Genomic DNA, 18731 nt, shown 5'->3' with positions numbered 1-18731 from the left:
TCCTTCCTTCCTTCCTTCCTTCCTTCCTTCCTTCCTTCCTTCCTTCCTTCCTTGTTTATCCCTTGACTTTTCTGCTACTAAGATACTGTTCTTTAAAGGATCAGGAAGCTGACTCTCCGTTTTGAAGTATGCACATGAAAAACTCCCTGGGAAGAAGAAATTATAACTGGCTTAAAGCAAACCTAGTCTTCATAAAGAAATTTTCTTGGAGACATGTTGTAGTCAGAATTAGCTGGGCCTAGTTTACCTTTGGTCATTTCTCATCATCTGTCTTGAATTTCCATCCCGGGGCGAAACAGTCATGGATCATCTGTATATAAGGGAAGCCCATTTATAAGTAACATTTGGTTTGTATCAAAACAACAGTAACAACAACAACAACAATAACAAACAAATGCCCTTCGGTCCTCTTTCCTAGAATTTCTTATCATTTGCTAATACCTTAAAATCTATTCATACCTGTTTTAGTGATTGGCAATGCTAAAACTCCCTCAAGTAAAATGAAGACTTTGCATACAGAAACAAGGTGATCCGCCCAGAAAGAACTGTGTGTCCCTTTGTTTTACATCTTCCATGGTCTTTACCATCTTCATTTCTCCCTTCTGAGAACAGCAGCCACTGATGGCCAAAGTTTGTCTTAAATTTTATTAGAAAGGTAAGCATGTATGTTTAATCTTCAAGGTGTAGGAAAGATGATGCAGCCCCATGAATAAATTTAAAAACAAAATAATATTTGCTTTGGGTGATTTATAAATAAATATGAGGCAACCATTGGTGCCAAGTGTGAACCTTCTCTTTGATTGCTAGTTAAATCAGTCCAGATTTAAACATGTAAACTTCTTGATTTGTATGGAGGAAGACATCTGTATTTGGTTTATTAAAACCTGCTGATGTCTCCAGAACTAAATTTGTTCCTATATAGGCCTCTGAGTAGCTGTAGCTAAAAAGCAGAGATGTATAGTTTTTGCCTGTCTGATTACCTGACTTCCAGCCCTGTACAGGTGTGCAGGAATAAATTAACATGAGCTACCTCTGATGAGCCACTGCATACATTAACGACAGAGGTGAAGATGCGAAAACGTGCTACCTGCCTCCTGTTATCACCTTCTCAGTGGCAACATCCATTTTTTTCATCATTCTCTATGTTTGGAAACTTAGAACTTTTCTAAAGAGAGATTTTCAATAAATGCTCATGATTTCACTACCTTCAAGAAATGAGCCACTTAGCACCAGTTTGAGGTAACTATTAGTATATTTGCCTTCATATAATTAGCCGTCAAATACAGCGTGTTAATTTTCTTCAAGTATAAGAAGAGAACATTTTAAGGCATTTCATTTCCTATAAGTTTGCCAATCAAACTGAAACTCTCCTTTTCCAAAAATCTTATATAAAGTGAAGTTGTGCAGGTCCTCTGACACTTAAATGTTGAGGAAGAGATTTTCCCTCCTTTACGCTATTTGGTTTCACAATAGAAGCCAGCAGATCAATAGGTCTTTTGTACTTATCTCCATTACTTTCCATCAAAGGGAAACAAACAAAATAAATCCCCCTTCTGAGTAATTGCTAGTTGTGCCCTCCTCAAGCAAAACTTTGGTAGTAAGATAAACTTTGGTGTCATTCCTGTCTCTGGGGTTCTTTTTATATACTGGGAGAAGAGCAATGAGCAAAATGGTCTCCTTGTATCATGGGGAGAGACTCTGACAAGCCTAAAGCGAGCCTCGGATCTTCCTAATGATATCCTGCTGGCCCAGCTGGATGTAAGACAAGCTCATTTAAGCCTCTGTTGACCTTTCACTCCTCCACTCCTAGAACCACACCAGTCACTTCCACCGTCTTCCAGACTGAGTACCAAACAGACAACACAGCTGAATGGTGAATGAGTGACAAAGAGATGCTTACACATTTCTATTGATGAGCGTTACATTAAATCTCTTATCAATACATAACCTCCTTCGCACAAACATGCTTCCTATGCACTGCTTATTCTTACCCTGTCTTTGAAAGGAACAGGCTGTTACTCTTGCCAGCATTATCTTGAAAATTCAGGTAAAAGTTGCACTTAGAACAGAATGCACATACTGAGCTCACAGGCAGTATTTTTCACGATTGGCAACATCTTGGAAGGGTCGTCTTCCTGATTTCCACCTCTTTGGGGCCTGCCACCATCTCTCTGACCCCCTGATAGACTTCACTAGTCTGGTCATAATTATTCTTCTACATAATTATTCAAGATACTTGTTCCTGTAGATAATCTTTTCTTTTTAAAAAATGGAGGCCATTCACACTGAAAGTGTGAATTAGCAGTCGATAGTATCAGTGTTGTCCAGAGTGGTTCTCTCTCAGGTGAAAGGCTTCTTACCAGCTCTCTTGCTGTGCGTGATCATTTGTTGTTGTGCTAAGAGGAAGGGAGACTTTCCTCTCTCTGCTGAAATTTCTTAGTGAAGGTTGGGCTAGAAAACATTTCTTTTTCTTTTTTCTAAAGCCTCAGAAATAATTTAATGTTTTTGCTCTAAGACTCCCACAAGCTTCAAATAAATGAATGTGGCAGAATATGAAAGGAGTTGACACTTGCCAAAAAATTACAATGTCATAAAAAAGGGATTTGGTAACTTCAGTTCTTGAGTGCCGAGGGGTGTGTGTGTGTGTGTGTGTGTGTGTGTGTGTGTGTATACATGTACATGCATGTGTGAGAAGGGAGCGGGCTATGAAAGAAGAGGAAAGACTACTTTGTAGGAAAGGACAATTTTTCTTCAGTTATTTAACATAAAACTACACTTTTGAAAAATACCTCAATTTTATGTCCCAATGCAAGCTGCTTGAATTAAAACAGAAGTTGTAAATTCCTGGTAAAAAGCTGTTATGCCTGAAGTGTTAGTGATCTTAACTCTAGTACTTTATGGAGTTTATTACTTCTTTTATTAACTAGGGGGGAAAATGTTACCCAGTTCTAGTTCAATTCTTTTTCTTGCTTGCTCTAATTATTTTGACTTTACCTTGGGAAAAAAAAAAAAAAAGCCAAGTGTTTTCAGCTGAACATATAAAGTGATGTTTCACTTTTGCTAGAGCATTTATCAATCTGAATTATTACCAGCTATTCAAAAAATATGCTAACGTCCTAATCTAAATGCATCCACATAATGTATATGTGTGTTTATACATAAACATCCACATAAATAAGAATATCAAAAGACAGATCATCCTTAATTGCCAGAACAGACATGTTCATCTTGGAAAGTAATGTATGAAGTTACTTTATCACATTGATGGGAAATAACTGGATTTTGTAAGTAAAAGGAGACAGATTGGGACAAGGAGCATGACGGACGCTCAGAAGGCAGCCTCTTCGGTCCGATGGCCAGCTGAGGGGGGCTGCTCTGACTCTGCTGCCTTTTTAGCCCACTCTGTCACTGAGGGGGCACTGGTGGGTCAGTTCGCTCACTAGTAATTGTGTTTTACAGACTTCTAAAGCAATTGGCTCAGTCAGTCCCAATTCAATAAAAGTGGAGAGCAAGAGAGAGAGCACTTTTGTTCTATTTTTTACTTGAAATTATTTCATTCAGCAGTCTGTCTTTTTTATTACCAGGACTTGACATTAGCACTCCAAGCTATATTAGCATCCATTTCAGCAGTTCAGTAATGGTATTAAAAAAACACTTAACTTCAACGGTGAATGGTTGTATGACAGTACCATAAAAAATCCACATTAAAAAAAAAACTCATGTATTTGTCCCAGCAAATTATTTTTCACTTGTTTAACCACTTCAAAACTATGTTCTCGTGATGGTTGTTCACGAGGACTGTCTTATTCTCAGAAGCAGCCAATGGCGCTGCTCTGTCGATTAGGGAACTGGGGAAAGAGGATAGGAAAACCAGTAGGGAGAGGGTGGGTAAAGATGCTATTTACCCTGTAGTTAGATTACCTTCCATTCATCAGCAGAGATAGAATTGGCAACCTCAGAGCACCCAAGGTGAAATTCTTGGATCCTCATACATAGCTGGGATTTGATTTTGAACCCAACACTCTCCAAACTTGGGAGCAAAGCCTAACTACTTTGGCACTGCAGTGTGCTCATAAATGACTACATTAGATTCTAAATTTTGATTAAACATTCAGTAATTAATCAATGGTAGACATGAAGCAGTTGGCAAGGTCCAGAGCTGCAAAATGTTTAAGACATAAAACATTACGAAGTAATTAGAATATGCTCCTTCAAGAGAAGGATTGCCTTCAATAAAGAGGTAAATGATAGCATCCTGTTTATTGTGGACGTAGGCAGCCAGAGCAATATGATAAACTGCTGGAGATACACATATCAGTAATCATCCACATTATTAGTGCCATTAATCATAATTCCAAAAATACGACAGCAGCAGCCAACTTTTTGACCAATTTTGCTTCTGCCTTTTGGCCATTATAACTTTGCTAATAGACTGCAGAGCTCCTGTGCGTGGCCATTTGCATTGAGAATAGAAGGTTAATTATATTTGAGCTGCTGATTTTTTCTCTCCTTGGAAAAGGCTTAGCACTTTGACAATCCCAGGAGCTCACTGTTGTTAAACCAGTAAAAGTACTTTATTGAAATTTTCTTTGTTGGTCAGGAATGAGGAGATGTTTCAAATGAGATATAAGCGCCAGGGATAGCTGCTAATGTCTCTTGCTCCAAAGTGATCCTTGGGCAGCAAGATGAACTCAGTGGTTTCTTTAGATCACTTTGTTCTCTCATTTCTCTTTTGCAGGTGGGTAAAGATTTCAGCACTATATGGAAATCCCACTTGATTAGTGGTAGTCTCGATATGTAGGACTGAGAAGTTGGGGGTTATGGCTCATAATATTGAGAGAAATCAGCAGATATTTTAACATAAAATTCTGCTTTCCCTATGCTCATGTGAATAAAAAGTAAAAATAATTTCACAAAAATTGAGTGTTTCTAAAAATTGAGATGTTTAATGGCCTATATAGGTACATTGCTGGTGAGTTAACTGAAGTTTTCATTGGTATGTTTGACATTATTTAACCAAGAACACAAATTAGATTTTACACATTCTTTTTGTTCATGTATCTTATTTTTTTTAAGATTTTATTTATTTATTTGACAGAGATCACAAGAAGGCAGAGAGGAGGAAGTGAGAGAGGAGGAAGCAGGCTCCCTGCTAAGCAGAGAGCCCAATGCAGGGCTTGATCCCAGGACCCTGGGATCATGACCTGAGCCAAAGGCAGAGGGTTTAAACCAGGCGCCCTTGTTCATGTATCTTAAGTAGTTTCATTTTTAACATAGCATTCCAGATAAGGCCATAGCTAAATGATAATACTGGTGGTCTATAAAATTGGGAATCTCTGAGAGTCCCAGTCTTAACTTTAAAAGATCTTAAATTAACCATTTTAATAATGTAAAACATTTTGAATATTTGGTCTTAGGAAGTATTTCCTTTGAAAAAGATCTCAGAAAGAAATAGAGGTTTCACATTGTACGTATTAAAAAAGAATGCTTATTTTTTAAATGGCAGAAATTTTTCAAGAGAAAAATGTGTTCCTATTATTTTAGACATAGGTCTTCTACGCTCTTTATTAAAGTCAGACCATTAACAAAAGGGTTGGAAGATTTGAGGTTTAGTTCAACCAGGGGGTGTGTGTGTGTGTGTGTGTGTGTGTGTGTGTGTGTGTGTGTGTTTATTAGAACTCAGATTTGTTTCATTCCTTAAAAGTCGTCAGTGTTCATGGCCTTTTTTCTTCCCACCAACAGTAGTAAACTGAGCACCATATGAGCTGCCTGATTGAGAACATTTCTGAATGCTGTGAAAACATAACCCTCTTCACAGTGTAGCACTCCTCTCACGTTACAATGCAACAGGTACCTACTGAATTCAATCAGCACCCTGGAGAGGCCTTGATGTGTCAGATGCAACTCAAAAGTAAAATGGTTAGGGAACAGGGCTGTTGGATATCAATTCTACACTTAACCTGAGCATCCGGCATTTTCCATCTACCAATCTGCCTTCCCAAATGCCATTACTACATTAACATTTTTTATGCATTCCACAGCAATGACAAATTGTTTTCTAACTGTAGCGCCAGATTTAGTATGCGAAAGACATGTTTGCCTCTGCCAACAAACCAATAATTCTCACTAACATCTTCAGAGTTACAACATTTATAAAGTTGCAAAGTGGAGTAAACAAACCATCTGTTTGGCTTTTCCATATATGTCATGCTTTCTTATTAGCATATTACGATTCATTTAGTAAACAAATTTGGTGATTTCGTTCACGTCAAAGTTAGGTCGGAAGCTTGAAGATGATTAACATTGCTGGGACATGCACATTAATACATTGCTTCCTCGGCAAAGTTAAATGGCTTCTCAGGAGAATCGCCCCTTGTTGACAAGATGAGACTGTCAATTTTGTTTGCCTGCCACATTAGGGGCCGTGAGGGGATGGCAGGCTCAGAGAGAGGGGAGTCATGTAGGCAGCATAATTCACTGTGAATTGAGAAAAGAAGTCTAATTCTGATAAATGGTCGACCCCAATACATCCTACCTGTTATTACAACAGACGTGCCGTATCTGTGCAGTAAATTAGCTAAACCCCTAAAGAGTTTGGTGGGAGCTTATCTTCAAGTGAATAATTTGAATGTAGAGGGAACTGTCTGCGTGACCAGTATGGATGATTTGTTTTATATTGAAAGAGATTGAAGTGACTGAATTTCATAGTTTTAATTTGCAAGAATTTGCTTAGCTTTTATTTCTTACATTTAATATGTACTTCTTTTGTTTTATTTTGTTTTTTCTTGAGCATTCACTAAAACTGTACATTCAGTTTTTGTGTGTGTGTGTGTGTGAGCTAGAGATGGTTTTCAGCTCTTCTGGAGAGGGTCTTTAGATAATTGCCTATAGAACAACTACTAGTTTTGCAGAAATGTGTACTATCAAAAAATGTGATTTAACTCACAGAGCTATAAGCCTCCTACCATTAATACAAAAATTGTGAGGAGTTAAATACAACAGATAATGTCAGAGCAATCCAGATAAGAAGAGAATTAATGAGGGGCAGAGGTTTTAATTTTTCATTTCTGTGGATTTGGATATATGATGTACATTTCTGTTCAGGAGTATTGTTGATGCAGTATCCCACAGTACATTGAAATCTGGCATCTAGGTTTTTCCAGAATGGTTATAAATTTATTTCTCTATCATATATGCATATGTATATAAATACACACATACACACACACCATTTTTTTGGCATCTATTATGTATACATCATAATTCTGGACAGTGTAATTTGAGGTGTGTGTGTGTGTGCGTGTGTGTGTGTTGAGTGGCAAAGCAAGAAAATAAAGACAAAAATTAATCCAATATGGAGCCTCAATTCTATTGCCTGAGATATTGTAATTATTTATCAAGTATTTTGTTTCACTGAGTTTAGAATGCTTCAAAACTGATAAAGAATTAAGATTTAGATGTTGAACTTCTCATGTAACCTATGGTCTGATTCACCATTCACCATTTTGACTACTACATTCTGATTTTCTAATTTGAACATGAAATTTTTCCTTTAAAAAAAAAGTTCCTTCCCTGTATATCGAAGTCAAAGTTAAAACCTCGAAACACTTTTTCTTTTAAATGTTTTTAACTTTAATTTTTACAAGTCAAACATTGTATTAGTTGAACTGGGCATTGGAACAAGAAAGACATGAAAAAGGAAGTGCCCAGCAAGACTTCTTTTTCTCTCTTATTTTCTCTCACTTTGTATTTGTGTATTTACTTAGCTGTGTTTGATTAATTTGATGTCTTCTGTGGATGCATAGTAAAGTTTTCTTTATTTTTTTAAATTGAGATATAATTGACATAAGTAAAATTTTTATTAAAGAAACAGGAAAAGAATGGTGGTCCACTTTAGTCCAGGAAGAGTACTTCCACTCAGCATTTCAAAGTGTTAAGTTTGGTTTTGTGACTTCTCCTATCCAAGGCGTCCTTACTTTTTGCTCTTAAGGATAATCTTAGTTTTCAAAAGGCATTTTGTAAACTCACAGTGTGAAAGGTGTAGGAAAGAGTACAGAAGCTCAGAGAAAGTGGTTGTAATTCCAAGCAAGCCCAAGTTACAGGACTGTGTCATGCCTTAATCTATATAGTGTTTCTGTGTACACACTAGGGTATTAATAGGGCCAGAATTACCCTTTGCTGTATTACCACTGCCTTTTCTTAAAGATTCTGTTACATGGTTCCAATCTTGGGATCATTGTTTTTTCTTCTACAGTGTATTTTGGGAAAAGCTTCTTTACAACTCATGCATATTATTGATAGAAGGCAAATAAATGTACTTTCAAGTATCTCCTATGTGCAAAGTATTCTACTTTACTGCAGGAGGCTGGAGGTTGAATGAGATTTAGTTTGTAGTCTTGAAAGTGACCATCTTGGGGCTACATTTTGGACTCCTCCCTTAGTGAGTAGTACTGTCTGTATTCATTAACACCAGATCCCTATTAAGACCAGATCCTTACCCTTTCTGCCTAGGAGCTCATCTTCTCTCTCTATCACAGTCGTTTTTTTTTTCCATGAGAGGAATATACATTTGCGTATCGGCAGCAAGTATCAAAGCAAGTAGAAAGAGCTTTCATGATGTGTATGATCTTGTATCATATAATAAGTTTGAATATAATCTAGATTTTTGCTAAAGATTATTTCTCTCTCTCTTCTGGAGATAAATATTCATAATAAGTCCATTTCTAGGAAACCCGTCTGTCTCTGGAGAACTCAAAATTGGGTTCCTTCATAGATTGCTCCTTCCACTTATTACATACATCTGCAACACTGCTTCCTCTGCGAGGGCTCTTTCTCCAATTTCCAGCACTCTCTGGCCTTCCTCCCATTTTAGAGTCCTTCTCTCCATCTGATGGACAGTAGGCATGAGTTCTTTCTGTGTCTCTCCCACCTTCCCTTTCTTTTTACCTCTTTAATTTTGCTGATCCAAATGAACTTATAAATTGCTATTAACCCTAGGTCTTTGTATCTCCTCACGAGGACAGTGTTTTATGACAACTAATGGTTTGGATCGACTGATTCCAGAGTCCAGCAACTGGTCTTTGTTAAGATCAAGTGCTGCCTTCTGTCTACTCTGTAGAGGCTGAACCTAACCTCTTGAGGAACAGGATCAGTACTCTCTAAAGACTCTCTTCTTTTTCTCCTCCTCTCGTGTTTCCTCTTACCCCCCAAACATTACTATGTGAGTTTGTTAGAAAATCTCCCAAGCCTGGTATCACGAGGGTGAGTGAGCAGACTTTCCACAGCCTGTTCTTCCCATCCCCACTTCAAGTGTTTTGCATATGGTATTTAGGAGGATTATTAAACAAAAATGAAATAGATTAAGAAATGAGCATAAAAGAATCAATTCTCTGGAACTGTGGTTGCATAATGGAAATCGACTACCATGAATGAACCCTTGTACTGAAGTTATGAACAGCAGAGCTAATGCACTGCCATGAGTTCATCTTTATTATTGCATTACACCTGAATCAATTGATAAAATAGCCTTTTTTTTTTTTTAAGCAAGGGATGGCACTTAATTGAATAAAAGTCAATGTAATTATATTAGCAGAGGCCAACAGTACTGCTGACAGTGGAAAAGGGACACTTTTGAACAGAGTGCCAGAGCTGGTCTACACATTTCTGCACATCGTTTGGTTGACAGATATTGAGGGCTGGTACATCATCTAATTAGATTACAGATTTCTGTTGCTGTAAGTGAGAAATGAAGAGAAACATCTCTTCCTGGTAACATATCAGTAGAGATGTGTAATTTCACAAGTCATCTTAGGAAAGAAGTGTCCATCTGGGTGATCCGTGTGTCCTCTTGTCAATGTTAATTTATTCTTCCTTATTCAGTGTGTCTGGATGTGACTGCTGTGTGTCTGGCTGCTGTTTTCTCAGCAGTGAATCTAGGAAGTGGTAACTGCAGATGTGTGAGAAGCAACGGAGTTCTAGATTACAGTCCTCACAAAATGTGTGCTTGTGAAATTAAGAAAGTGGGGAGGGTGTTACAAATAATAAACAGAGGGGTAGGCTTTTGCGGGCTACTTACGGTTGGCAGTTTGTTTTATCAATAGAGTCATAGGATGCAGTGTAACTCTGTTTCCACCTCCTTATAATAAGTGTGGGGGCATCACACCCGCACGTCAGGGTGGAGACCGCACAGTAGGTGTTTCCTGCACTCTGCTTAGCAACCTGCACTTGGAGTCATCTGCCATCTGACACCCAGGACACGGGGAGCAACAGTGTCAGAGCAGGGACCGTGGGGACAGCTTCTGTTTATCACTCGCATACTCCCCCCGCCCCCACCCCGCATGCATCTGTGTAGAACTCATTTATGGATGATAATGATGCTGTGAATTTGGTTTATCTTAATTCGATTCATGATTTTTGGATTATACAGCTGATCTGAAAATCATCAAGACAGCATATGAGATGATCGCTTAATGACAGAAAATGATTTTGTGATCAGAACATTTTAAATCCCTATTTTATTGTTTAAGTTTTTTTTTAAACCAGATGTCTAGAATGTGAATTTGTTTTCTCTCTCTCTCTCTCTTTCTCTCTCTTTCTCTCTCTCTCTGTCTCTCATTCTTGCTTCTTTTGTGATCGATTTAGCAAAAGATTAGAAAGCTGATCTTATTATCACAAGGTAAGCTCAGCCTTCCTAAGTGCAGTGTGGAGAGGGCTGCTCCCCTCTACCCCTTAACACCTGGAGTGCTATATATTGTCTTGTGTGGAAAGGTGGAGAAGTCTTTTCCTACCTTTCTTGTCTCTGAGGCACATACCTCTCAACCATCTCTAAGAAATTTGCCATGCTTGTCACCAAATGGAGTGACTCATTTTGGTCTTGCATATGTTTTAATTATAATCAGGAGGTCTGTTGAATGTTATACTGGCCATTCTAGGTCATTTCTATTATCACAGTTACTTCTTCAAGATGTAGAGCTTCTGCCATTATCGAGAAGCTTTTATGTATCTGTGTATTTATTTATTGGTTTATTTTTTGGAAGGGTATTCTCCAATTTAGGTGCTTGTCAAATATGTGAGCCTTTGCAGGTGGAGAGAGGTATATGCCCAAGGGCACTTTAAAAATAAATGGGGGATGTAAATACAAAGGCAATGTTTTCAGATAGATAATAACATATCAGGCTTTGTAAATCATGACATCCCTATGGATGCTGGGGGACAAATCCTATCTTTGTTTCTTTTTTTGTTTTCACACAAGCAAAGCACTTAGTAGAGTAAAAGTTTTGCTTGTCCAAGAAGTACAGATGCCAGTTGTTAAAATAGGGGGACTGTATATTGTGCTTGATTTTGGGGGTATTTATTGTGTGTATCCTTTTCTTTTTAGTCCTTTTGGTTTTTTCTGTTGTTTAGTGTGATTTTTTTAAAGGTGGTTGGGTTTTGTTTTAAAAAACAATTTCTATTATTCAGGCTTTGTTTTAAAGGATTACATTTTAAAGGTTGAATTACTCGATGAAAGCATTTTCAACAGTAAAATGCAGCAGCTTCTGAAAATGAAGCACAGTTTACTAGAAGGTTAGTTGAGATCCCAAATTATTCTGAGGAAAGGGATGTATGATACAGTCTGCAACCCTATTTCAAATTGTTAATCTATAAAACTAAATTTTTTCCTTCCTAAAACGTGAAATATAGACAGGTGAGGGGGAAGATGTTATTGTGTTTTAAAGTTAAACTGAAATTATCTAGACCGTTTACTTTTTTAAAAAATTGATCTTTTTTATACCTCTAAATGAAGTACTGTAGGCAAAAAAAAGCTTGGTTTTTGGTTTTTTTGTTTTTTTCAGGTGTAAATTCAAATTATTCAGTTTAGATAAGCAGCATGTTTCCATTCTTTTGCCCTATTTAATATATGTTCTGAAATCTCTGCTGTGAGATTCTCCGCAGCTGGTGCTGCTACCCAGGAAAGCTAAGAGTATCATTGAGAAAAAGGTGCATGGGTTTGCATTCATCCTACCATTGAGGAATTGTACTCTTTTAAAAATTACGTTAATGAAAGGCTCCCCTTATTGCACTCCCCACCACCACTTATTCCCAAATCCTGAGAATGTAGGGAAATGTTTGCTTTTATAATGGTGTAATTAGCAATGAATGTGCTTATTTGATGCCTGGTGGAAGCTGAATCAATTTTAAAATGTTCTTCTTTTTCTCACCCCTCCCCACTCCCTGTACACCTCCCCCCCCTTCCCTCTTGTTTTCCTAGACACAGTGCCAACATAAACCTGCATCGCAAACTGTTGACCAAAGAACTCGATGACATGGGCCTGGACTCAGCGCAGCCCTCCCTTAGCAAGGACCTCCGGGATGAATTTTTGATGAAGATCTATGGTGCCCAGCACCCCTTGGGGCTCGATGTCAGGGAAGATGCCTCCTCTCCCGCAGGTACTGAAGACTCCCACCTGAATGGGTACGGGAGAGGCATGGCAGAGGACTACATGGTCCTTGACCTGAGCACCACCTCCAGCCTGCAGTCCAGCAGCAGCATCCATTCCTCCCGAGAATCCGATGCGGGCAGCGACGAGGGGATTCTTCTCGACGACATCGACGGGGCGAGTGACAGTGGGGAGTCCGCACACAAGGCCGAGGCCCCTGCCCTCCCGGGCAGTTTAGGGGCCGAAGTTCCAGGATCTCTGATGTTCAACAGCTTGTCCGGGAGCAATGGTGGGATCATGTGCAACATTTGCCACAAAATGTACAGCAACAAGGGGACTTTGAGAGTGCACTACAAAACTGTGCATTTGCGAGAAATGCACAAGTGCAAAGTCCCTGGTTGCAATATGATGTTTTCCTCTGTGCGAAGCCGAAACCGGCACAGTCAGAACCCTAATCTCCACAAAAACATTCCCTTCACTTCAGTAGATTAGGCTCAGAACGGACACTACAGATGCCAGCTCTCACCAGATGGCCTACATATTTGAACTGCCATAGTCAGTGTGTGCTTGTGTACTTGGGTGTGTGTGTATGTGTGCGTGTGTGTGTGTGTGTACACATGTACGCCTCTGTGTCTACATACACACACATGCATCTTTAGATATAAAAAGATAAACACTAGGTGCTTTTGAAATTGTTTTCTTTTTCCTTTATAGTTTTGGGAAAGGGGTGGGAACTTTAATTTGGGAGTGAAAACAGAGTACCCTTAAAACACACACACACACACACACACAAAGTGTGCAACTAGCCCAAATTCTGAAAGAATAAGAATTCTCGGTCCTCTCAGAGGGACAGTTTGTTGTACCCATGACTGTTGCCTGCAAAGAAATAAATAAAAGGGGAAAAAAAAGAAAAAAGAAACAAAAAAGGAACTTCTTACAGTTGTCTTTTGTGAACTTTAAGGTTTTGAGAGAATCTTCAATTAAAGCATGGCAGATTCACCTGTAAATATTTAGCCTTGAGAGGCCAATGATGTAAAGCAATTGTATTGATGGTTGTTTAACTCTTTTGTTTAATTTTTACAGTTACATCCAGCTGTTAGATATGCAGGAGAAAAATAGTTTGCTGGCTAGCTCTATTCATTTATTTAGCATTAATGCACATTTTTTTTTTTTTTTTTGAAGAAAAACCATGGTCTTGTTTTTACTACCTGCTAGATAGTGATAAAGAGGTGCTGGCATGCTTTACAGCACAGATCTGATTTTTTAAAATGTCCTGTACTAGTACATAAATCCAGTCATGCACTTTTTTTCATACACTACAAGGGGATGTGTAATATCCATGCTTCTTTTTTTATCCTTAAACTATTGCCATACTTCAAGTAAGTGTCTTTTTAAAAAAATTCACTTGTATAAAAATGGTCTGGTCAGTATAGGGCACAAATGCCAAACAAAAGTATTAGTGTTAACACAAAACTGCCAACTTTGCACAAGTTTCCAGAAAAGAAAATACAATTAGTCACTCAACATAACCACAGGCCAATTTGTCGGCCACCAGAAAACCGCTTTAAAAAAAGAACACTTGGTGATTCTTTCAAGTGCCGAATGTTATTAGAATCAACATTGCATCCTTCTTGCTTATATGTTAAGTTACATAAAAGGAAAACAAAATTATGTGGTGTGAAACAGCCAAGGCATTTACTCTTCAGAGGCAGGATAATATTTCAGGATACAAAAGCCCAAGTTACTCACTATGGAACAAAGCTGAAAATAGCAAAAGTGTTGAACACTCATTTCCAAGGACCTAACCCTTCTCCTTTAAAAAGAAAGAAGTAAGTCTGCACTGGGTTGGTCTGTTGTATGGCTGTCTAATTTTTTGCAAGTTAGGCAGTCGTCCTATGATTCAGGCCCGTTTGATAGACAAAATCAAAAGACATTTCACAGCGGCAGTTACTCAGAAGCTTTGAAAACATGTGCTGAACTTGAATTGAGCAACACTCCTTTCTGAAAAGCCAGACGAAGGGGGGTTTAAAATAGGATCTCTCACTGTTGAGTGTTTTGTGTTTCCCCACATGATTTGTCAGAGAGAAATGAAAGCAAGCCTGAAACCCAGCAATTGAGAGTGAGAAAGAGGGGGAGACAATTCTCCAAACCTTTTTTGTTTTGTTTTGTTTTGTTTCCGATGTTTACACATGTTGCCTGAGCTGGTTAACCACATGGGCAGCCCTCAGCTACCACAACATACTGACTAAATGATGATATTTACTCAAGTTCAGTCTGCAGCCAAAACCATTAGGACATGCATTGCAGACTGTGTTTTATTGTCTTTTTTTTTTTTTTAAAGTGGAGGGGGTAAGACAGATAAACAAGGAATATTTTGTCTAACAGTACACAATAATTTAAAGAGAATGTATTTCTTTTCTGCATTTAATGGCCTCAAACATTTCTCTCATCGGTCTCAAGGTTAGAAATACCCCCTTTGTTTGAACTTTGCATGTTGTTTCCATTTTTCATATGTTTTGTAATTATTTTTTCTATGTTCACATCAGCATTCACTTCCGTTAAATTTGCCAAAGGAAACTGTTAATATGTTTCTGTTGTTGTTATTATTCCTGTAGGATTTATTGTACCTCACAGTATTTATTGTTTCCAAAAATAAGCATCATTAGTTGAGGATTCAGTATTTTTATTTGTAAAAATTTCAGAAACAATAGATTCTTCAAGATAAGCTAGACTTGTCTAGAAGCTTCATCTTTTCATCTCCTTCAGAGGATACTATGGGGTTCGTTTAATTCGTTTGTTCTCCAGTGAGGAAAGACCAAAAATATTCGCAGTACAAAAGAAACCATATCAAACACTATGTCTGTTAAATGACAAATGTTTACGGTAAAAAGCTGAGGAATTAGTAATAACCATTTTTGTTTTCTTGTACCTTTGAATTTCCCAAAGTCTTAATTGCTTTATTTTGGTGTTGTGTTAAATTGAATAGACAGAGATGTTTTCCTTTGTTTTATACCATATAAGACTATGTACAGTATGTTTGTGGAAAAATTGAACTAGAATAATGAAAGTTTGTTTGCAAACATTTTCGTCCTCTTAGCGTTCTCTGTGTTGTGCTGTTGCCCCACTACCAAATGATTCGAGTCAAAAAGGGTGGAAAAAATATTTTTTAGTATACCAAGAAGAGATTAGGGAGACACTAGCTTTTGGATTGTGATAGACTGAATTACACCTAGTTTTATGAAAATTAACACATTTTTATTTCAGTGATATTTAAAAGTTATACTCTTGGCTGAGCTATTAGAACTCATCTTGTACAGAATCAATGTTTAGTCTGTTTAATTTAATGTCAACTAAAAGGTCAAATAGCCCTCGTGAGTGAATTACATAGCTGTCAGCAGGTCACATCAGCAAATGAACTGGGCTTAGAACAAATGTTTGTTACTTGCCACAAACCGGGCTAATGTGAATAGCCAGTTAGAACAGCCCGGAAGTAATGAGATTCTCAAAGTAGAATTCCCCTTGCTCGGAAACGTGAATGTGTTCGCCTGAGATTTGTCAGAGAAACGGCCACGAGTCCTGGACAACTGGCTCTTGTTTTTAAGTGTCTCCCCTATTTGCTACTGCTTTTGTGCCTCAAGTGCCCAAATGTTATGGTGGCCTTCTAAATGGGTGAAAAACACTTTCTAGTATAAAGCCTATTTGCTTAAAAAGGGAACGGGGGAGTGGATGGAAGCAAAGCGGCACCTGGACTTAACATGTAACATTATGGATTGCACAGGGCTTCCCGTCCCAGAGTGTTGCTTGTTCTCGGGTGTGTGCCTGAGCTCAGTGTTTTGACTTAGCTGTACATCTAGTTAGGACAGTGATCCCAAGGCTTACTTGCAAACGGGAAGGGAAAAGACATCAGCATTTTAATCACTGGGCCCTTCGTCTTTGTCCGTTTTCTACTCGTTTGTTTTTTCGTAGGAGTTTTCTATGGTGAAACGGTTTCTCTCGAGCTGCATCCATTCTGTGCTGGCTGAAAAGAAAGGGCGATGCAGATTTTCATCCAAGCAGCTTTCCCCCATTTGATTGATTTAACCACGGTTTTGTCACAGGTAGAAAATGAGGCAGTATTATTAATGTGCATGTTCGCTAGCTGATGTCGAAACTTACTGTTTTGATCATTTTAAAGTATGTTTTTGCACATATCAGAAAGGCTGAGTCTGCTTTAGGGAACATCTGCACGCTGCGGAGGCGACGGCAAAGAGCAAGAGGAGGGGTAGATGATGCGTAATTTGGTTTTAAAAATGGGATTAAGAAGCTCGACCCTCTTTGTTCTGCTATTAATTGTATGGAGATAAGTCAGCGCAATGTAATGCTTCTCAGGATCCTAGTCTAGCTGTCCAGTGCAGCCTGAGACCTTTTAAAGGTTTGAAGGTATTAATGTTTTCTTTCTCAATGTGAATACATCTTTTTTGAAAATGTGTTTAGCACAATGGTACCACTGTCCTTGTAGTGTGATTTCTTTGGTCATGAATTTCCAGGCCCTTCTAGTAAGAGGAGAAAGACACTTCCCTGGTTAACAGCCCTGTTACTGTATACATTGCTCTTAAAACAAAAACAAACAAACAAAAACTTTGAATATACTAAGAATAGGCTGTTATTCCAGAGGCGTTCTCCCCATTTTACTCAGGAGAAACCAAGCACTAGATTCCCACCAAATAAAAAGTGACCTTTTGTTCCCCTTCCTAGGTACACACCCCAGATGTGTACCAAGCAAATGAGAATGGGGGCCATTGGCAATTAAAACATAGAGAAGCCGGGAACCAGCTTGGGGTGGACATGCTGCTAACTGCTAACAGTTGACCTGAGCAGTCCTAACTTGTGCTCGGTCTGTTAGCGTTGGATTCAATTGACGAACAGAGTAAATAAAACTCAGCTGTAATAAGACACACCACCTCTGCTATCAAAAAAACAAACCATACAGAAGAAATCTTCTTTTATCCCCCGTACACACTCCTTAACTTCTAAACAATTACAATAAATTTTATTCATTAAAAACTCAGAATATTTATGTCAGAGGATCTCGCTTCTCCCTCCCATGCTTTGCCTTTTAATGGGTATGGCCTAAGTGTGATAAGGAGGGCGATAAAAGGCAGGTGCCAAAAAGACTGGAGGGAATGAGTTTTTCCAAAAGCAGATTAAGGGGTACCAAGTAGGGGATTGATACTTGCCCTGGCTTAGGGTAGCGAGAAAGGAAAATGGTGAATGAACCCAAAGTGTGCAAAAGGAAGGTCTGGTACACTTATGCCAAGCAGTGGTGAGAGCATATGATGCACCGCCCCACAGAGCTCCCTATGACCAGGTGCACCGTGGCACCCCAGTCTGAGTAACAGGGGAAAGCAAAGACAGCTGCGAGGAAATACACGTTCCTTATGGGTCAGAATAGCCAACAAGGGCAACTGTGGAGGCTTTTTCTTTGCTTTTGGTTTTGTTTTGCGGGTGGGAAGTGATGGTGGAGTCCCTTAGGGAAGCAAAGAGATGTGGTGGGTCACCTAGGTTCTAGAAAAGGCTGGTGGTCAAACTGGGCTCTTAAATGTATTTTCTGCATCATGACTTTTGCTTGTCCCTATAGCCATGATTGTAATGCCACTTGGCTAAAGACTTCTTGGTCAAAATGTGAGCTCATTTACCTCCCTGTGAAGTATAAAAGTAACTCTTCTGTTTTCATGTTTTCCTGCAAAGCAAAAGCATGTGGCAGTCTTCCTTGTGTTAGAATTAAGATCATATCTGATGTGTCTCGGACTCATTTCCCTGTTCCCTGTAGTTGGAGAGTTGCTCCCCATAAATGGTAACTTGGAATTAGTGTTTATAAATCCAGCTGTAAGACCAATGGGTAAATTAGTCTACAATCACTCCGGCCCAAACACCCACCCTTCCTTGTATACTTCCGTCATCCCCCGTCTTTCCACATCTTGCCCAAGATGATGCTTGCGGTCATGGGACAATAAGTGGACATCAGATACTGTCTTTTGGCATCTGCTGAAAACTCCAAATGCCTAATGATGGGGTTTTTTAAAAATGAGCATTTTTTACAAGTACACTGAATTGGATCAGCATTATCATTCATTATAATGCTAGATATATTTTTGAAACAACATCCTATAGTTGTTATAAAACTACCCTTATTCTTTTCTCAAGTGTTATTGTAAATTCATTTGACCTTTACTGCAAAAAAAAAAAAAATCTTTTTTATATAGAGTATCAAGACAAGGCTCAGTTTGTAACAAATAGTGGACCATTACAAAAGAGAAAAGGAAAAAGCTGGGG

General features: G+C 38.5%; 1 protein-coding gene across 1 annotated transcript in view; it reads left to right on the top strand.

Annotated features, from left to right (window-relative positions):
* Positions 1 to 12994, top strand: part of LOC111156615 (basonuclin 2) — a 297257-nt gene extending 284263 nt beyond the window's left edge. The window contains exon 6 of the mRNA XM_022517609.1: positions 12251 to 12994. Coding sequence (XP_022373317.1) covers positions 12251 to 12911 — 661 coding nt within the window. The 3' untranslated portion in view covers positions 12912 to 12994. The remainder of the gene's footprint in view (positions 1 to 12250) is intronic.
* Positions 12995 to 18731: the final 5737 nt, after the last annotated feature.

Source organism: Enhydra lutris, unplaced genomic scaffold (assembly GCF_002288905.1).
Source record: "Enhydra lutris kenyoni isolate GAN:26980312 unplaced genomic scaffold, ASM228890v2 scaffoldscaffold47, whole genome shotgun sequence".
Lineage (NCBI taxonomy): Eukaryota > Metazoa > Chordata > Mammalia > Carnivora > Mustelidae > Enhydra > Enhydra lutris.
Note: the sequence above shows the minus strand (reverse complement) of the source record. Positions and strands in the feature narration are given on the sequence as shown.